Below are 20,960 nucleotides of genomic sequence, written 5' to 3'. Positions count from 1 at the left end.
GATACCCGGTTCTCGCTATTGTTGAACAAGTTTGAATAGTAATAAAGAATGATTTCTGCATTTTCACAGTGGGTGGGTATCATATTATAAGAAACGTCCGTTCTCAAGCTTGCCTTGCCTTTATCCTAATTGGGCAGTGACGCTATCAGAGCATTTCCAACGCATCAGTCGTCTTGTACCAATTCCTTAATCTCTTCTCGCCCGGGAGCCATGGCGACAGCCTCGCTCTTATCGTTCACACCTTGCCTATCCGTCGCACCGCCACCGTCTTGGGACCAAAAGTCAACCTCGTCAATGATATCGTAGACAATATCCTCTGCGATTTGATCGTGGTAGCGCTCGCTTACAGGATGCAGCTCGTTCAGGCGGCGAGTACCAGACCGGACGAAATTGGGACCACCATCCGTAGCAGAATCGGTTGGAGGAGGATACCAGAAGTCGGGGCCGAAATTGACCTCTACGGCACCTCCTCGGAAGACACTCACCGCAGGGTAGTATCCGAGCATACCATCGTCGAGACCGTCGCGACCACCAACCTGTGCCTGAGGGCGAGAAGCTGGTGGGAGGAAACCTAGTAGGTCTTCGAAAGGGGTTCCTACGAGAACACCGTTCTTGTATACGCGGATACAAGAGTTGGGGAGAGTCCGGAGACTGGGAGATGGGTGATTCGGTCCGGGGTCTTCTGAGACACCACTACCTAATCCTGTTGGGTTCATGAGATCTTCCAATTCCTTAACAGGGTGGTATTCGACTCTTTCGAAGTACGTGTGTGCCTTGAAACGAATGGGAACGCGATCTCGGACGATGTTGCGCCCTTCAGCCGTAGGTAGAGGCTCATCATCTGTTTGATCAACCACTGGATTATAGTGCCCGGTCATGATCTTGCGGTGCAAGTTTTCTGATGGCAGCTGAATCTCGAGACCGATCACATCGCCTTCTCGAATCCCCTCCCCGGCAGGAAAAAACTCCTTGGGTCGTGACATGTGCACCTTTTCGCCTGCAACATCGCGGAGGCCATAACTGTAGGCATCAAACCCGACTGGGGCATCGAGCGATGCCTCTCGTCTCGCCCAGCCCATGCGCACGTGTTGCCCGCCTTCTGGTTTGGATTCACCATTCTTAGGCGGCCGAACTCCTTTAGTGATTTTGCATTCCCAGTACCATCTACCCTCTCTGACAGCAACGTTCGCCCGCGCCATGCGAAATCCCTTGTCGGTTGTGACTTGCCGGGCTGTCTTGTCAAAGTAGACATGCCCTGCCGAGTCTTCGAAGCTCATGCGGGGGCCATATGGCTCTGGTTCCGTGCCTCGATAGTAGATGGTCGAAGGGAAGAGAGGGTCGGCGATACAGTGGGTATAGCGGAAGCTTTTCTTATTGGAGACACTTGGTATGTCAGTCAAGCAAAACCTGTTGTTAACGTTGAATTTGACTTACTGGTCTGACGTCTCAAAGAATTCAACGGTCTGACCATCATGTGTTGTGATCTCATGATGCGTGGTCATGACAGGGCCACGAGGAGGGTCGAAGTCAGACAATTTGGGAGGCGCAAGCTTGTAGCGGAATGGACTAGACTCGCTTTGTTTCTTTTGCTGCTTTGTTGTTTTTGGTTTTGGATCTGGAGTCGCACGAGCGCTGTCGGCACCTTTGGATTCGCGTTTCTTCAGTGTCTCTTTCTTGGTGCGCACCGACTTCGACCGCGCTGCTTGCGAGGCATCTTCGGGGGCTAGGGAGTCGGAAGGTTTGACCTCGGGGTTCAATGGCGAGGGCACGATAGGACTATGACGGCCCTCTTCGAGAGAGCGCTTCTGAGGGATGGAAGATAAAGGGAGAGTTGGCGTGGGCTCTCTCTTGGGAGAGCTTCCAAACTCGGATACCATGGTAAAATTGAGTGATTGAGATGATTGGTAGTGTCTGGTAGTATTGAGTCTTGTGACGTGAAGGTCGGAATTGACCTCCCAACGACGGCAATTGCGGTTCCTGAATTGCGCCCACTTCGGACTTCGGCTTGGAGCTATGGAAGTTACCACTGATTGATAACCTCGACTCGCTTCGCGTTGAGACGCGTGATAGATAAGATAAGAAAGATAACGAAGTACAAGCCTCGGCTGATAAGATGAGAAGAAAAGAAGGAAATAAGAGGGTCCGATCTCAGACACTAACTTAGTGCCAACAGGATCGTTGTAGTCGGTCTGGGCGACACCCCCCTGCGAGAAAGCCGAATGGCGCCAAGCAACTCGAAGGAATTTCTCCGTATTAGTTGAGCCAATCATGTGAATGATAATGTAATCGGACGCATTTCAGGGGCGACCGAGCAGACTTGACAGAGGGGCCATGCTAGAACGTCTAAATTCAAGGGCCTGTGTTTGCTACCTCCACTGTGACGACACGTAGGTTGAGGAGGGTCTTTTTTTGTGTGTATTTTTCAGATATCCATTGAGCAAGATATAGAAAGTAACAAGAGCAAAGACTTGGCCGAAATTTGCTCATGCCTCCTATTAAGGGAAGAGTTTGACAGCTGGTTGATGGTGAAATCTCCATACATTCGGAAACGGCATCTTGGTTGAGGCTAAGAGAGGAGCTAGAACGAGATGAATGTCTAGAGCATCCCCAGGTCTTAGATTACACGGTAGACAGACAGGCACTTACCGGACGCTGTTCCACACTAGGGTCTTCTCCCTGTGAAATCACATCATGTGTCTTTTTGATGCTCTCCTTTGCCTTGTTTCGCACGTCACTCCTGGGTTGGCTTTGGCCAGTTCTCTTCAGGTGAATACGGATTCAGGTAGTGTAGTTGTCCCGCTCTTGAGGGGCAGAAGAGAAAACTAAAGTCGGCCGGCCCATTTCCATTTCGTGCCTACGCCTACCTATTCAGGTCATGCATGCAATGCAACGCAACTCCCGAGACCCGACAGCCAGTCTCCAATCCACCATAACTAATGCCAAACAATCTGATCGGTATAGCCCAGTTGAGTTGTAGTCTATCCAAGATTAAGCCCCAGCCCCATTGGTTCGAGATTGCCTGACATCGATCACCTTATTTCGTACTGCTGTTCTCAATTCGCACTCACTTCAACCTTTCTCTACCTTGCCCTGCGCCTGCCAATTCGGATCTCCTTCTCCCGGGGTCACCGTCTTCCCTCCACCGCCATCTGCCGTCTCACTACATCTCCATTATCGATCTACCAGCACACAAACTTAAGTCAGCCGGACCCCGGTCTTTTGGTTTCACTGTCTTTGTCACTGTCACTGTCCCGGCCTGGTGGTGCCGTCCAGTCCATTGACAAAGACGTCCCCTGCTATTCGCCAAGCACACCTTGAATACCAGAAACGAGACGGGGTTCGCTTCGCGCCGCCTTGCCTTTTGTTGTCTTCTCAACATCTGTCATTGCGTGGTCACAGATTGATTGCCCCTGTGCCCGCCTTTTGCCTTTTGGCTGATCGACTCCGTTGAGGTGTCTTTGGTCCTGATTAACTATTCCCTTCCTTACACCACTTATCCTTTCTATCTCTTGATACTCTCTTATAGACCCAACCCTTGTCGTCTCTTCTCCTCCTCCACCCCTCGCGCTCCTCATCTGCTCTGACCTTCTTTTTTCGTCTCATTCTGGGCCTTGCGCTGGTCCCAAGTATCTGGTTACTGTCGCGTCACTATTTGACATCTGTCGTCTGACCAATCTCTGGCTTCCCGTGCGATCAACTCAATTTAACTTTCGATTGGCTCTGTTTGCTAGGTCAGCTGCCTACGAGCCTACAGCAACACTTACGTCCTTTCGTACCCTGGCGACTTAATCGACTTGTCTGCCCACCAGCCATCTCCTTGAAGATACACTGTTTCACTGCAGGCCAGGTTTATTATTAGGTACCTGTGTTCTTGAATTACTGTCGGCATCCGCGAACTCATACTGTGAGAGTCGTGGAACCCGGCTCCGGCTTCTCTCCGGATTCGCCTCTTTCCTCCGCCGGGTCGAAACCATTGCCAATCCGCCGCAGCCGATTACGACTCGTGTAAAGGCCTTCCTTTTCTCTAACAAATCCGAATCTTATCTTACTCATCTTCGATTTGTACGACGACCAAACCGACCTCTGCCTCAGTTCGATATCCACATCAACGCCAATGCATCTTACGGTCTCCGATTTATAACTAATCCGCAATACTTCAACCATAACCATATCGGCTCACTTACTTTACTCACCCAAACTATCGTGTCTTGGTATTGTCAACAAATCTAGCCCTATCTACTGGCATGAGCCAAGAAACCCAAACAGCGGCGCTGTACAGCCAGCAGCGCGAGGCAGGCTCAGTTCGCACTGCGTTACCAACTAGGCCAATGTCATCGAAACCCGACGATTGTCCCGCTCCCACTTCTCAGGAACGGACTAGACTTCCTACCGGCACAGAAAACCACGACCATCGCCAGAGACTGAGTGGAACTCCACCTGGTTCCAAAACAAGCCCAACACCAGGCATCATGTCAAAGCAACAAAGCCCTGTGGCAGATCTTGGCCCGAAAGCGAGCCCGCCTCCTGCTAATGGTGGTAGCCAAGGTCAAGTTTGCAGGTGAGTGTTAATGTCCCCATCTCCATCCTCGTCCCGTAGCTCATCTCATTGTAGTAACTGCGGAACTACTCGAACACCCTTGTGGAGAAGATCACCCCAAGGCGCTACAATCTGCAATGCCTGTGGTCTCTATCTGAAAGCCAGGAATGCGTCTCGCCCAACCAGCCTCAAGCGACCGCCGAATGTCGTGCCCGCGGATCCTCCTCAAGCTGCAGCACCCAAACCCTCCACATCTGCAGCATCAAAAACTGCGTCGAACGCGACATATGTATCTGCCGACCAAACTCCTGGAGGGACATGCCCTGGTGGTGGCCGTTGTAATGGAACAGGTGGCGCAGAGGGCTGTAATGGATGCCCGGCTTACAACAATCGTGTTTCCAAGACTGCCAACCTTGGCGGGACCCAAAAGCGACAGAGCTGCCAAAGTCGAAGTGAAAGCACAAAACCAGAACCAGTTCCCCTCGATGTAAATGCTTTACAAAATCAACAAAATTCGAACGCCACTGTTGTGATTGCATGCCAAAACTGCGGCACCACGATTACGCCACTCTGGAGGCGTGATGAGAGTGGCCATACTATTTGTAATGCCTGTGGTAAGTTTTGATTTGTTAATTCCCCGATCACTATCGATTAACAATCCCAGGTCTGTACTATAAGTTGCATGGTGTGCATCGACCCATGACGATGAAGAAATCGACTATCAAGAGACGGAAACGAATCATTCCCGCTTCTCAGGATGAGGAGATGGAGGACACAATGGACTCGCCCGAGCCACACAATCAGTATATTGCCAATGCAGAGAGGGGATCAATGAACGAAGATGGATCTGTCAACCTCGGTCTTCGCCGTCGTCCCGACCACCCACTCACGATCGAGCCTTTACCGTCGATACGACCCAACAGAACAATATCGCCCTTGCCCTCGACGTCTGATCTCGCTGCGTATCATCAGTCGAATAACCCACGCCACTACACTGGCTCCACAAACGACGATAACCGGTTGGCCCCCATGGCATCGATGGCAGCCAACGATGATAGAAAGACGTCTCTGTCCCCTGCCTCGTTTCTCTCGCCAACACGGAAACGGTCTTTCTCTACTACAGAAGGCGAAGCATCCACCGCTCAAGAAGCTAGCCAGGAGAGTTCAAAACGGATTTCCTCGATAAACCTGAAGTCTATTCTCAACCCCTCAATGTCAGCCACTACTCCACCAAAGCTTGGGACAGGAAGCGATGATGGCGACTACTCCTTACCACCCATCCGATCACCTGGCAGTACTATTGCCTCAGCCCCCAGCCCCAGCGCCTTCTCCCACCGTGACAACACTCCAGGCGCTGGACCGCGTGATTTCGAGCCCGATAGGATAAAGGCTGAGCGTCGTGCTGCGCTGCAGCGCGAGGCGGACAAGATGCGAGAAATGCTTGCTGCCAAAGAGCAGGAGCTACGAGAACTTGGCCACGATTAATGAGTAGGATCAATGACGGATTACAAACGATTTATGAAGTGTTTGGAGGCCAGCAAGGAGTCACTGCATCGTGAATCTTTGTGGATGGGAGGCGAGCCAAGGACCGGCGCTATTTGGTTTTCGCAGCATGCACAATTTCTTCGAATGGGTTTTAGCTCATGGCGTCGGGGGAGTTGCTGCCAAGGAGCACGTTGATTACATACATGTCTGGTCTACGGCCAGTTTCTTTCCATAAAGGTAACCGAAGAGGACTATTCAGCACCAGGGGCTGGAGCCAGCGGTGTCACTTGACCTCAAAAGCACAATGTTTCACGACACGAAAATGCCCATATAGACAGGACCCGACTAAATATCGCAAGATAGTATACATAGTCAACCCTAAAAGAGAATGCGGTGTCGCGTGAGCGACTGTGAGTTGAAAACCTGATTAAGTATCAGCTTTGAGCCTGCTTTCCGCTTCCTCTTTTGATTTACAAGTGCTACTATCATGCTTACTGTTTACCTTAACTCAAACTTATGAAACGCCAGAATGCCAAGGTATCCAGCTTGTCTTTCGAAGAGCACTGGAACTTGGGTTGCGCCATAAAATGCTTCAATGCCAAAGACAAGTACAGCAGCACCCTTTCTGGTAGCTTGGAAATTGGCAAATCTAGTATACTAGGCGTAAATATATAGATATTTTAAACCGCTAGCTCCGCAGATAGCTACCTTGAAGTATTCTGCCATATGCTTATTCCGTATGCCTGGGTTAGAAACGTTGTTGAGCAGGACTGATGTGTGAATGTAACGATGGTTGAAGTGGACGGCCGACTTCGCACCAGCCGAAGACGTCTTGAGACAAATACCGAATAACAAAAGAAATGGCTGAAAGGGCCATACTGAAGGTCTTCTAGATTCGGATATGCAACAAATTTACTGCCACGATCGTTGTGCTGTACTGTGTTACAACAGAGCAGCCCCTGGTAGCCACGCGAACACGGTTATTGACCACGAACCTTGGAGAGTAGATATACATGGTATCGCATGTATTTATTCCTAATCAGATTTGAAACCGAATGTAGGAACACAAGTGACTGTTATTGCAGTATATCAAGGATGTCGACATGGGATCAGCAGGCGATCGTGCCCAGCACGTTAGAAAGTGACGGGTTGGGGGCTCATACAATTTAGTATCAGAGTGACTGCACGAGTCTTAATGCATTTGGAACCAATATAAATTGCTATGAAGAATGCATTTGTGCTTCAAATGTTCGGTTAACCTTTGATGAATAACGAATTGCTGTGAACTGACGTGGCTGTGGTCAACACCACATGCTGGAACACCTACTTGAATGGAGCAACATGGGGAGAGCTCTGTGATAGTACAGAATGAAGGAGAGGAATAAACACAGAATGGTGGAAGTTAGTATCGCTGCTGGTATCTTATAATTGAAGATGAAAGTGAGCTGCCCTTGGAAGATACATGGCGTCGCTTGACTATCGCCAGGCTCTGAACGAGTTCAGAGAAGAACAACGGATGAAAGGATTGTCTCTGGGGTAAATAATTCCTATCAAATAGTAAAGCTATTTTGTAGTTACCTAGGTAGTATAAATTGTTTCTACCTACCTATATATCTAGATGATGTTGGTGTACCAGACTGGAGGCATGAGTAGAAGTTGATCACGATGGATGTTGTTGTCATCACATTATTGCTAACAAGATGCAACACAAAGGTAGAATACAGTTATGCGATGAGATTAGTTCTTCAATATGTAAACACCGGGATATGCGGATAGTCCTCTGAGGACAGTGGAGGAGTAGAGTCTTTATCAAAAGCGGCCAACTAGCCCAGCAGAATGATTCGGAACCAGCCGCAAATATAAGATACAGTTTATGCTAATATGAAAGATTTTGGCACTTGGGGAAAATTGGGTTGCTTGTCTATCTCCGGGCCGGTTAGTATCTAACTACCTCTAAGTTGATAGGCATCTACTGGCGGCAACGGTTACTAAAGATTGTGCTAAGCTGAAAACTAGGCGAGCTGAAGTGATATTTGAGCCTAGTTCCATTCTGGTAACGAATATTCTGCTAATAACGTCTCGAAAAACAGTGACTAGGCAGGTACCTAGAATTGAACGACACCCTCTTTGCTGTTCCGTGATCGCGAGTTCCGGAGCCGGGGTGGGTCAGCCTTTGGAGACTCCGCTGTTACCGTACCCGTGGCTGACCCACTGCGCGCTATAGTTCCGCTACGTGCGTACTCCGTAAGGCAGGCCAAGCTCGCATCTCCATTGAGCGGGCAGTGGGATGATACGGCAGGCAGGAACTCAATGCTGGGGCCTTCCCTTGAAGTTCGAGACTTGAACCACATCAGACATGATCCAACTCTTCTGCTTACCAATGCGTCAGACAACACCACACAACATCATACTCAAGCAGGAAAATACTACGTATGTCGTCAAGCGATCTGCGATTTCCTGGCCCAATGGCAACAGTACGGCGTATTGGTGGCTGTTTCTAAAATCTTACATACAGGTCCAAGAGCATGGCCTTTATTCTTTTCCCCGACACATGTTTCTTGGAATGTTCCAGTGCTTTCGTTGCAGTCCAGAAGAGAGAGATATGGACGTGAGGCATACTCATTGACGAGCTAGAATAAGACGGAATAAATAGATTTCCCCGAGGACGTGCTTAACCCCACACATGTAGACTGGGGATGCAGACTTTTAGACCCTTATGGAGTCATGTTGTATTCGTATACCATTCCGATTGGATCAGGGTTACAGCTGACCTTATTGGGATATTCTTATTCTTAAAGATCAAAATCGGACCTAACCATGGGGAAAAGATTCACATAAACGCCGGTCTCGGTGTACGGTCAACTTGAGGAACTAGACGCACCTGCATGGATGGTTACGCCTTGCGAATAACGAGAAGCGGAGCTCAGGATGCGCCAGTGTCGCTTAACACGATTAAGCTGACACTGTACGTTGGAGCCGCTGATTGGCGAGTCGCCAGCATGGCTCACCATCAAACGAGCAGAAAGCAATCCTTCTACAGTGTTCATAACACCGTCGCTTCCCAGCTCGTGTGCGTGGGTCCATTGATCAAAATGATCCTTGTCTGTCAATTGAAGGGCGCACGACTTGACAATCTGGTTAGACTAGTCAAGCTGGTTGGTGTGACTTGGCCGACAGTATGCACTCCAACTCCACCAGACCTTTTGGTACTATCCAAGTTCTGGGGTTGAGAACGGCTGACTCCATCGAAACTGTTCTCTTAGACAGACCATTATGTGGCTATGATCTTTTCGATTTGAACAAAACTCAGAGGCCATCCTCGATTCATGAGCCTCCTTCCTTCCTTTTATTCTCATATTCAACGATAGCTAGCCACTTTTCTATCTCATACCACTTGTTCATCGTTTCAAGTGGGACTGACTGGGCTGGATTGGCTTGACTCGACTACCAACTCTACGTTCGGTTCATGGTTGTCAATCTTTGCGCGCGCCTTTCGATCGACTTGAATTGACATCTCTGTTCCACATCAGCGCTTATCCTTGTGCAGCATGGCCGGCATCGACGAGATGGAGCAGTTCGTCAACTGGGATAAGGCTATCGACGCCTTTCAGCAACCCCAGGATGGCAATGCTCTGACTGGTCTGACAGGCGATGACAACGAGAACATTGATCTTGTTCTCGCAAATGTCAGCGAGGATGACTTTAGCTTTTGCGCCCTTCAACACTTCTCGGACAACAACTTTCCTCTGCCAGACATGCCCACTCAAGGAATGGACTTCATGGCAACTGCCGATGACATTTCCAATCAGTTTCAGTGGGATACACCCCCATCCCCATGTATCAACTGCTCCATGGCTGGCTTCTCTTGCAAAAAGATCAGAGAGGGTATGTACAAGGACTATTGTACGACCTGTGTGGCCTTGAAGGTCGACTGCAGTTTCGCCGTTGCCCCAAAGTCCATCAACCCTTCAGCCGCATCCTTTAACATCAACCCTTTCCTGTCATCAGGACCTGAGATACCCAACACCTTGCAAGAGGACACCCAAGACGACTCTTGTCAATCCTCTCGCAATGCATCTCGCAACGCCTCTGTTTCCGACCTAGCCAACATGGGAGAGACGTTCAACAACAAGGCAGCAGCTCCTCCTAAAATTGGAGCACGATTTTCTCGCGAATCTGTCCGCATTCTCAAAAATTGGCTATCGACACACAACCGTCACCCGTATCCCAGCGATGAGGAGAAAGAAATGTTGCAGCGCCAAACCGGCCTGAACAAGGTACAAATCACCAACTGGCTTGCAAATGCACGCCGACGAGGCAAGGTTCAGCCTCCTCGCTCCACGTCACCCCACTACACCAGCTCATGGTCAGGTCCAATGGATATCCCCCAGCGCCGGGGAACACCAGCTCTTGAAGCCATGAACCCACTTCAGCGTTGGGAGCACTCTCCTCCCGAGAACGAACCTGCGTCCGTCAGCGCCATTGCTCGGGCCGTTACAGCGTCGTCTTCTGGCTTGTCATCTGGCATCGACAGCCCCTTCAGCTTGAGCTACGCGGATGATGGCTCAGGTAAATCAATTTGCAACCAGTCGTCGATTAGCAGCTTGGGAACATCTCACTCCAGCAATGGTTCTCATGGATCGGCCTACTCACACGGATCTCGCAACTCATGGGGATCCTTTAACTCAGCTCCGTTCAACAGCCATGGCCGTCGACGTCGTCGCCGAAGGACTTCAGTAAAAACAGGAAAAGAAAAGACAAGTCTCACGGTCCCGCTCAAGACTTTCCAATGTACATTCTGCACGGAGACTTTCAGAACCAAGCATGACTGGCAGCGGCATGAAAAGTCATTGCACTTGTCCCTCGAGCGGTGGGTGTGTACTCCTCACGGTTCAAAGGCCGTCAACCCCGACACTGGCATCCTGTCCTGTGTCTTCTGTGGTGACGCCAACCCAGACGATGCACACATTGAGAGTCACAACCATTCAGCCTGTCAAGAGCGTACCCCTACCGAACGAACCTTTTACCGGAAAGATCACCTCAACCAACACTTGCGTTTGGTTCATAACATCAAGTTTCAGGACTGGTCTATGAAGTCGTGGAAGGTGGCTACGCCAGAGATTCGGTCCCGGTGCGGTTTCTGTGGTATCGTGATGGATACATGGACTATTCGTGTCGACCATTTGGCGGAGCATTTCAAGACGGGTTATTCCATGGCTGACTGGAAGGGTGACTGGGGTTTTGATAATCCAGTACTCGAAATGGTCGAGAACTCTATGCCTCCATGTATGAGACCTCTGCAATATCCCGTAGACAAGTTGCCAACATCTAACTTTTGAAATAGATCTTATTCACTATGAACGCACATCCCCGTTACCATACGTAGCCAATCACTCCCCGCCAGAGTCACCTCGTAATGCCTACGAGCTGATTAAGCTGGAAATGGCTTTCTTCACACGGAACTATAAGGACCAACACGGACGACTACCGAACGACGAAGAGATGATGGTTGAAGGTTGTCGTATTATTTACGCCAGCGAATTGTTGTCTTTGCAAGGCATTGCGACGCGCCCATCCTGGCTTCGTGATATCATCATGAGCTCCGAGACACTGCAGCAAAAGGCAAGATTCGGTCCCTTGCGTGGAGCTGCGGAAAACAGGCTGGCATCGCTTAAAATTAACGGCAAGGACAACTTGTTCGAGGAGTGCCCCATGGAGGTACAACTCCATGAGTTTGTCAAGGCCAAACGACTACTGGGCTTAACAGCAATGGACGATGAGCTTCAGGATGAGGCCTGTCGCATTGTTGGACGAGTAGAGGAAGTATCTACACACCCATCGGAAGCTATTGCCAACTGGCTGATCCGACTCGCGACATCGTCTACTAACTGGCTTGCCCCTTTCCGTCGACGTGCACACTTGCCACGAAGTGAAGACGTGGTGGATCATATTTGTCGATCAAAAGACCCTTCATCGATTGACTCGACAATCCACAGTTACTCACGTCTCGAGCGTGAACTGAAGGACTATCTTATCTTGCAACGCTCCATGGGCATTGAACCCACAGACGACGACCTTCAGCGACAAGCTCGTATCATTATCTATGAATTCGATGACGGTTGGAACCAAACCGCGGCCGACAATGCCTCTTGGCTGGAGGGTTTCAAGAACCGTCACCCTGTAACAAGCGACAGCTCACCTGCCTTTTCTCTCCAGGATAGCACAAAGTCGACGGTCAGTGGAACCGCCGTTACCGATGCCACGACATTGTTCAGCAGCGAATGCCCTGTGCTGATGGGATGTGATGGCATGTACGATATAGGCAGTGGTAACAGCCGCCCTGGACCTTACTTCCTCAACGATGCCAACTGTTACAGACGATTGGCTAAGGAGTTGAAACGATGGGTTGCTGGTACAATGTCGGTCAATAATCCCAACCGTCATGTGCCGAGTGACGAGGAAATCCAGCATCAGGCCCGCTGGATTCTCTACGACGAGTAAGTTTTCCGAGTCTTCTCATGAGGTTGCATCATGAACTAACAATACTTCAGTGATGATCCTTGGAACCAGACTGCAGCAGATAACGCCGAGTGGCTACAGAGACTCAAGCGCGACGCTGGAATCCTCAAGACAGATGGTCCTGGTCTCCCAATGAGCGACGGCTGGGCGCTCGAGTCAGGCGGCTCCGGATTTGCGCCACCGTATGCTTGCCCCAAGGCATCACTTGATCCTTTCCCTGCGGATGCGCAGGTGTCCATGGGCCAAGGCGCCAAGCCTCTTCCAGCAGCCATTGCAAACAGCTATATCGAGAAGCTCACATCGCAGGCGGCGCGACCAGCCGAAGTTTTCTGCTCTCGCGAATTGGAGCGTGGTCTTATCAGCTATGTCGAGGACCATGTCGCCTGCAAAGGATCCATGCCCTCGGATGCCATGTTGCAGACTCGGGCTCGACGTATTCTCGATTCCAGTACTACCCCTGCGGACGATATCGACTTGCTGAACAAGTTCAAGGATATGGTGGCCAAGAAGGCCTCGCAAGTTGCGGCTGTGCCTGTCATGCCTAGCAACGTGGATATCAACCTCTCAGATGAGGACGTGAACAATATTTTGCAAGACATGGATTTTGAATTTGACGCTCAAGACTTTGGGGGCGCTACTATGGAAGGACTACAAGACACAGGCGGCGTGAGCCTGGATTTGATGGGGTTCAAAAACTAGGGACCGCTGTACACTATTAAAGAGGTGTATTGATGATAACGATTATACAATCAGAAGAAAACGGGGCGTTGGATTTATTGATTTTGCAAAACTCTAGAGCAAAGCTAATTAAGAGATTGCCTGGTATATTTAAATTAAAAGAATTAATGCCATAAAACTGGTTACTGTTGGCTAAGACTTGATTCAGTAGCAAACTAAAACACAGTGATAACAACCGCTATTGTTCTGGACGGCTATACGCGAGACATTGTCTCAGTCCAAGGCCTAGAACAGAACATGGAAGCAGCCCATCCAAGTGGTTTACGTTTGCATGCGGACGGTGGAAGTGCGACTACCGTTAGGTTATGGGGCTATGCTTTCCGAAGACGGAATTAGGCTTGACTCTGACGTTGGCTTTACCTGCCCGTACCTTGAACCAGCCAATCTAATACTATTCTGAGTAAGGTACGAGGCAGTGAGATCCAGTAGGCGACGACGCTCATAAGTGTAGTCGGACAGAGGTAGAATTAGGAAGGGAAGATGGAACGGAAGAAATTCCAACCATTCCATTCCTTACTTTTCATCCTCAAACAACCACCACCAAGCCTCAGTCTCAGCCGTCGATACCGAAATGTCGGGAGCTTTACAGGCAGCTCTATGAAGCCTGGTCAGAAGAGACTTTGTCTTTTTGAGAGAGGACGACTTAAAGTGACGCCTGAGTGAGGTAATCAATCACTACAGTCAGCCAAGCCGGTCACTTATATCCCACAGTCTCCCGCCTCTTGTCTCACCACCCAACAACGACCCGACTCGATGCCGACTTATCTATGCCACGGATTTCGATGGCACCGCCGCGATATCCGCATTTTCGTCATACTGAACGATCTTGAAGACGCGGCCCCAAATTGGATTCTTGCGCCTGCGTCTTCCTATTGCATCCTCGATCAGTTACACGCTCAATTTGATTTCCTGCCCGAGCTCACTCCGCCAACCACGCCGACACAAGCAAGTTTCAGCAATGCGAAAAACATCAAGCCCAAGCCCAAGCCCAAGCCTGATCATGTGGATGACGACCACAATCTCCCCAAATCACGTGTACCCGACGCCGAAGATGCTGTTCTCATGCACTCATGGTCCCCAGTCAGGCTGCTGGAGGAGTTTGACGTGGACGAGATGACAATGGCATGTAGGCCATATGCCTACGTAGCTGATCATGTGGTGAGAATTGATCTGAGTGTGGATGTTGCAGGTGAGATGGCCAGGTACTACGAAAGAATGGCAGGCGAGGATGGCTGGATCGTTAAATTGAGGGATCAGTTGCAGAAAGGGGAGCCGGTGAAATGGTACGTCATCGTCTGCGGCGACGAGGTGAGAGAAGTCCCTGGTAAAAGTGATGAAGAAGAACAAGAGGTTGGGTATGAGCAGCTAAGAGAAAGAGCACAACACATGGCACGAGCCAGGAGGACGAGAGAAATTATAGACGGTTCTTCCAACTCGCCATCTGAATACGAGGATGACGGCGACCAGGACGAAGACGACGCTCTTACTGTATTGGAAGACATACTAGATCACTCTGAAGGTGCTTCTACTCCAAGACCTCTTTCATTAGAACTACCCGATGTCCATATACCACTCCAGTCTCGACTTGACCCAACCAGAGCATCAGTCTTGACCACCTCAACAGTCTGGTCCCAGGATCAGTCACCCGATGAAACAGCAAATATGGACGCTCCAGACATTGACAAACCAATCTTACCCAGCGAGCTCGATCCTAACAGAACGTCCATGTCCACAGCATACTCAATTTGGTCCCGAAAAGAAACACCGGATGCTGATATGCGACTGCGCCAATCTGAGATAACGCAGTATTCAGCTTCGACAACATCAGGGCTGCATTCTGAAAATGGGCGCACTCGTCTTGAGCCCGAAGAGTTTGCCAAGGCGCAACCACCAACGCAAAAATTCGTAAGGGAAGAGACTCCAGATGTCGTGCGGCCTCTTGAGCCTGCAGAGCTTGTTTCATCAAGGACTTCGACGCCACCAACGCCCAAAAATTCACAGAGGAAACTGCCGGCTCCAAGCTTATACAGGCCTGAGAGCTTTATCCCGCCTTTCTCGCCCCCCTTGCCATCTTCAGAGATTTTCCCCGATGAAGCCCCTAAATCGACGGTTCCAAACGAAACCGAGGCTACAAAACCGACAGAGCCTCCATGGCCGTTGTCGTCCGACTCACCACTGGGATCATCAGGGTCTAGTACTTACCACAACGAAGAGAATTCTTTTCCGTTGGTCTCATCGCCAGCACATTCTAAAAATCCACCTGCAACTACATTTTCTTTACCTAAAGAAATCACACCACCTAGAATACCTTCTCCAGCATCAAAGTACCCTCTGCAGCCGCAGTTTCCGGGACCTACAATGTCTAGGTTCGAGGAAAGCGTATTGCAAGCTTCACCATTACTTGTAACGCCGAATCCTAAGCGCCTAGAAAAACCAAGTTCTGGAGTCGTGTACCAAGCTGGAGAACCTATGCCCAAAAAGCAGCCGCCATCATCGTTACCCAGGTCCAGTGTTGTGCGTGCTCCTCCACCCCTAAATATCAACATGGCAAACTCGATCAAGCGCTCGACTTCAAATCCTGCAAAGAACATTACGCCACCGACATCGGCTCAACGAGAGACATCTGATCTAAATATGAAGACACCCCCTATAACTCCTAGAACCCCCAAAACACCTACAGGACAACCACTCACAAAAGCCTCGCCAAAATCACGAATACCGAGAAGCGGAACAAAGAATATACGACTGTCAACCTTACCACCTCCACCTGAACCGGCAGTGAAGAGTCCTGTCCGTCCTCCTACGCCGCCAAAGCCAAAGCCTCGCCTTGGGCAGAAGGAGGAGCCGCAGAGAAGACCACAAATAGCACCAGAAGAGGGAATGCCGTTAAGACCTAACGGGGGAGGGTTTTCGAGGCCACTCCAATATGATGTCCCCAGATCTATGCAAAAACCAGGAGGCGAGAGAGTGATGCTAGGGCCAAAACTGGCACCAACATCAATACCAACAGTCGCTACAAGCTACAGTTTGAGTGCTACTACACAAGCAAATGCGCCGCTCAACTCAGTAATGCCAGCGAGGGCGAGAGCGCAACCACCCTCAAATCTAGCACAGATTCGACAGCCTATCGTATCTAACCAGAATAATGATGGGCATACTCTTGAAGGAGGAAAACATCAAAAACATCACGTTGCTCGAAGCCATTCGGTTGCCGACGGGTTTAAGAGGCTTTTCAGGAGACCGTCTCTTGCCAAAGGATCCCACCATTGAGCAGGGACAGTTGACGAAGCATGATGCGAGGGAGTTTGGAGTTTGAAATTCAGAGTCAGGGGCTTATTTTGGGTGTCATAGAAAGCTTCAAACGGTATTACGACGGTGTCATGGTTATATCCGTATGTAGGGATGCCGTTGCAGGGGTTCCTGGTAAGGTTATGGGGCTTCATAACTTTTAATGTTTTATGATGGGGTCATGATGAAAGGATAGAAACCGAAATTGGCATCGACGTGTACAATATTCCTTTTGTCAAATACGGGTCTCTGTAATATATTTCAAATCGTTCGGTACAAGAGATGGCTCTCATTATAGCATAAAGGTTAAAAGGCTAATAATTAAGACCCCTATGTAAGGAGTTGGCGCACGTCACGTGTAAGCAAGACAGCTTGTGATTGAATGCATTGATCGCCTTTTGCAACCATCAGTTCTTCATCTCGTCCAATTGATTCCGTTTGTATCAAGCGAGAATGCACAGGATATATATTGAATGGCGTCTCTAATGGCCTCCAGCTAATTTCAGAACTGCTTTGTCAACCATCTCTCCGCCAAGTCCGAGACATCTCGTCCCGCGCCGCCCCCGTCTCGGCCTCCATCTCCATCCCTATTAACGACAACCCTTCAGTCTTGCCTCAGCGCCCAGATGGTCTATCCGAGACCTGAACCCGGGTCCAGCGCCCCGGCCGAGACGTTTGCGCAGACGAGCATTGAGCTCACGCTCGACGACAGCGACGAAGAGGATCTCCGTTCGATCGTTGGTAGTGGGAGCGACGTATACGAGTTGCGCGAGAGGGACACAAGCAGAGATCGAAATGGTAGTGCGATATGGGATGTCGAAGCTGGCGACGACGAAGACGACGCGGACCGTCCTCTCGTGGCAGGCCGTTCACGAAGTCCCGGGTCTGTGGCAAGCTTCCAGCTATACACTCCAGACGAAGAGCAGGCGGTCCGACGGAAGTTTGATCGCAAGCTTGTCTTGTTCGTAGCTCTGCTCTATATGCTGAGCTTTATCGACCGGTCGAGTACGAATTGAGCTGCATCCTTCCAATGCGGACACAAAACTGACAAGAAGATGTAGATATCGGTAATGCTCGAATAGCAGGCATGGATGAAGACCTTCAGTCCAATCCGCCCCGTGACGAATGGTATGAGTGGGCATTGACGTCTTTTTACATCACTTATATCGCCTTTGAATGGATGTCGTTGTTGTGGAAGATCATTCCTGCGCACATTTTTGTTTCCATGGTGGTCTTGACCTGGGGTCTCATGGCGTCGCTCCAAGCCGTCGCTACGTCTTATCCCATGCTTATTGCGCTGCGCGCTGTACTGGGCATTGGCGAAGCAGGTTTTACTGGTATTCCGTTTTACTTGAGCTTTTTCTTCAAACGGGAAGAGCTTGCATTCCGGACTGCTATTTTTATATCTGGTACGTCAGTATCATTTCCATATATACAGATGCATTGTTGAGTTTGTGACTAACTATGCCAGCTGCACCTTTGGCCACGACCTTTGCTTCCACCCTCGCCTGGCTCATCGTCAAGTTTGCTTCGTATGGGCCCATCGCTCCCTGGCGTCTTCTCTTCATCATAGAGGGTTTCCCATCTGTGATCGCCTCTGTGATCGCATGGAACGTCATCCCAGACTCCCCCCAAACCGCCTCCTATCTAACCAAGCGCGAGAAGAAAGTTGCTCGTCTGCGTCTCCGCAGCGAACAAGCCACATCTACGTCTTCAGGCTCCAAGCCTACGTCAGGTCTCAAGGGCCGCGATGTTCTCGCCATCTTCCGTGATCCCGTAGCTTGGATCACTGCCACCATGTTCTTCCTCACCAACATGGCTTACTCGTCCCTCCCCGTTTTCCTCCCCAAGATCCTTACTGAAATGGGCCACGATACCCACACCTCCCAGGCCCTCAGCGCTCCCCCTTATTTAGCAGCTTTTGTCATTGTTCTTTTCACAGCCCACATGTCTGATCGTTTGCGAACTCGCACCATACCTATAATCTTTCATGCTCTCGCATCGTCCAGCGGCTACGCCATACTCGCACTGGCTAAACCTCTAAACTTGCCTAACTTTATACGATATATGGCCGTATACCCTGCCGCGATAGGCTTCTTCAATGTCGTTACTCTCATCGTCACATGGAGTATTAACAACCAGTCCAGCCAGAGTCGTCAAGGGGGAGGATTTGTTCTTCTTCAGCTTATCGGCCAGTGTGGTCCGCTCGTGGGCACTAGACTGTACCCAGATCGTGATGCTCCTTATTACGCGACGGGGATGAGCACTTGTGCAGCGGCAATGCTCGGCGTTTCCATCCTAGCGTATGCTCTTCGCTCTTACCTGAAGTATCAGAATCGTAAGTTCGACCAGGCCGAGAATGAGCATTTGGAGGAAGGTGATGAAGTAGAAGAAGAAGGCCTCGTCGGTTCCGGGAGGCGAAAACCGATCGGTGCCTCTTTTCGATATATGTTATGAGATAGTTGTAATTCCTTCTCTTTTATACGAGACAGTTTCATACCGATTTACGCACCGATCCAAATTCAGTATAAAGAAAGACTCAATTAGTGATTGCGATTTCTACTTCTTGCTAACTCGTTGATAACAACTTCTTTCCCTTCACCTGCTTCTCTGTTCCGAAAGGATGCAGTAATATCATACCATCCCAGGTCTATTTCCCAAAGTGCATCCATTCGGGAGCCTGATATTTGTCAACGCCAGCCTTCCACCAGGATTTGGCTCCACGGATGCTTTTTTCCATCGAAAAGGTTGCGAAACCTTTCTCATGCTTGCCTTTGATCGCGTCGCCAGGCTTGAGTTTACGTCGCAATTCTTTCCAAATCGAATATTGTTTCTTTTGCTCTTTTTGTTGTCGCTTAATGCTCTCACGAGCTTGGCGAAGTTTGTCACAGCTGTTGCGGCAAATGTTGTGCGCCAGCTTCTTAACTTCAACGCGGGACCGCTTGACGCCAGCAGAGATGCTTCGAAGGGAGATAACGGATGCTTTTCTTTTCTTAGATTTGATGATTTGAGGTAGCCTTACCGATGGGCTAGGACTTTCTGAGTGGAATCTGTCCGCCAGGTAATCGATTTTGGTATGGGCTGTCACTCTTTTCAATGGTTGCGTCTCGAGGCTCTTGATAGAGCCTCTTTCACTCTCGTTGCTGACCTCACTATTGTGCGGGGCTAAAGTTTTCAACGCCAAATCTTCAGAGCTCGAAGAGACTTCAAACCGGTGGTACGAGGGTGTCGGTAAACGTTGTAGCTTCCCGATAGCTGTTGCGGCATCCGTCAATGTCTTGTAGGCGCTTCCTTGACTTACAGCCCTAGAGTAACCAGACGAGCTAGATGATGACCGGAGGCCAGACAAACGATCGTTGGTGAGGCTGTATCTCTTCAGGTCGCCAAGATTCGACAAGGCCATGTGAGAATCTGGCGGTGAAGGCACACATGGAGATCGGACGATATCTTCAGGGTAAGAAGAAGATGTGCTTCTGGCACCTTGTTGGCCAGATTTGTGCATGGGCTCGGGTATGCACATAGGTTCTGGGGAGGGCGTTTGAGATCGGAGATGTCGGATGTTTTGTTTTACCATTTGCAGAAGAGAGACTTCTCCGTCTGCAACAACTGGAGATAGTGCCCGTTTGGTGAATTGCTCCATGGAGAGTTCGTCTAGCTGCGCTTTCTCATGGAATTGATCATGACGAAGGCCCGGCATAAGTGTGCCATTTTGAAGAAAAGTTTGATTGCTGGTAGTCTTCGATTTCAATCGTACTATTTCTGCGTCGATCCCAGAGGGAGGAAGTTGGATTTTTGATGTAACATCTCGCTAAGATGATTCAGGCCTGGTGTTCTCAGAAGCCCCAGGTTTCTGTCGTAAAACCGGGGTTCGCTTCTTGACTTTGAGGTCACTCTTTGGGGGGCTTGAGACTGTCTGGTTGTCGTATGAACAGTTGGCAGCTTCGGTAGAGAGCGTGTGCGGACGGGGGCGGGCGGGGAGAGTGAAGTTAAAATTCATGATGAGGCGGATACTTGTTATTATTTTGACGCCAAAAAGAAACTATATGCTGATGGCTTATCGAGATTGACGGATGGAACGCGAAGTAAGAGAAATGAAGTTGTAGATGTAAGAAGCAAAACGTCAACGGAATTGGAATATCTCGACCTTGCAACTGCCTTAAGCGAAGGAGGGAAAGACTGTATAAGAGGCAAGTACGAAGCCAAGATTCTGGGGGTAGGATTGTTCCTCCCTTATTCTCAGAAAATCATGACTACCAGGTATATCCTGCGATAGCCACCCATACACAAACACCAAAAAGATGCTATTGCAGTATCCATCGACTAGGTATTTATCAATCAATAGATACATTCGAATAGCAAAAAGACGAATTGGAAGGCGTTGGGATTGCTCCCG

General features: G+C 49.7%; 6 protein-coding genes across 6 annotated transcripts; 4 read left to right on the top strand and 2 right to left on the bottom strand.

Moving 5' to 3' along the window:
- Positions 1 to 164: 164 nt before the first annotated feature.
- On the bottom strand, positions 165 to 1,877 carry FPSE_00935 (uncharacterized protein; the record flags this gene model as incomplete). The annotated part of the gene is made up of 2 exons (XM_009254055.1): positions 165 to 1,383; positions 1,435 to 1,877. 2 exons carry the CDS (start codon positions 1,875 to 1,877, stop codon positions 165 to 167), a joined length of 1,662 nt encoding a protein of 553 aa, XP_009252330.1.
- A 2,367-nt stretch (positions 1,878 to 4,244) lies between these two features.
- FPSE_00936 (uncharacterized protein) lies at positions 4,245 to 6,022 on the top strand (the record flags this gene model as incomplete). The annotated part of the gene is made up of 3 exons (XM_009254056.1): positions 4,245 to 4,558; positions 4,613 to 5,151; positions 5,202 to 6,022. 3 exons carry the CDS (start codon positions 4,245 to 4,247, stop codon positions 6,020 to 6,022), a joined length of 1,674 nt encoding a protein of 557 aa, XP_009252331.1.
- Positions 6,023 to 9,570: 3,548 nt separating this feature from the next.
- Positions 9,571 to 13,240, top strand: FPSE_00937 (uncharacterized protein; the record flags this gene model as incomplete). Its single annotated transcript, XM_009254057.1, has 3 exons — positions 9,571 to 11,308; positions 11,367 to 12,519; positions 12,574 to 13,240. The coding sequence occupies 3 exons, from the start codon at positions 9,571 to 9,573 to the stop codon at positions 13,238 to 13,240; spliced, it is 3,558 nt and encodes a 1,185-aa protein (XP_009252332.1).
- A 792-nt stretch (positions 13,241 to 14,032) lies between these two features.
- Positions 14,033 to 16,549, top strand: FPSE_00938 (uncharacterized protein; the record flags this gene model as incomplete). Its single annotated transcript, XM_009254058.1, has 1 exon — positions 14,033 to 16,549. One exon carries the CDS (start codon positions 14,033 to 14,035, stop codon positions 16,547 to 16,549), a length of 2,517 nt encoding a protein of 838 aa, XP_009252333.1.
- A 644-nt stretch (positions 16,550 to 17,193) lies between these two features.
- FPSE_00939 (uncharacterized protein) lies at positions 17,194 to 19,024 on the top strand (the record flags this gene model as incomplete). The annotated part of the gene is made up of 3 exons (XM_009254059.1): positions 17,194 to 17,572; positions 17,629 to 17,976; positions 18,039 to 19,024. The coding sequence occupies 3 exons, from the start codon at positions 17,194 to 17,196 to the stop codon at positions 19,022 to 19,024; spliced, it is 1,713 nt and encodes a 570-aa protein (XP_009252334.1).
- Positions 19,025 to 19,217: 193 nt separating this feature from the next.
- FPSE_00940 (uncharacterized protein) lies at positions 19,218 to 20,264 on the bottom strand (the record flags this gene model as incomplete). Its single annotated transcript, XM_009254060.1, has 1 exon — positions 19,218 to 20,264. One exon carries the CDS (start codon positions 20,262 to 20,264, stop codon positions 19,218 to 19,220), a length of 1,047 nt encoding a protein of 348 aa, XP_009252335.1.
- Between the last annotated feature and the right edge of the window lie 696 nt (positions 20,265 to 20,960).

The sequence above is a fragment of the Fusarium pseudograminearum genome, chromosome 4 (genome assembly GCF_000303195.2).
Source record: "Fusarium pseudograminearum CS3096 chromosome 4, whole genome shotgun sequence".
NCBI lineage: Eukaryota > Fungi > Ascomycota > Sordariomycetes > Hypocreales > Nectriaceae > Fusarium > Fusarium pseudograminearum.
This window is presented reverse-complemented; position numbering and strand designations above follow the sequence as displayed.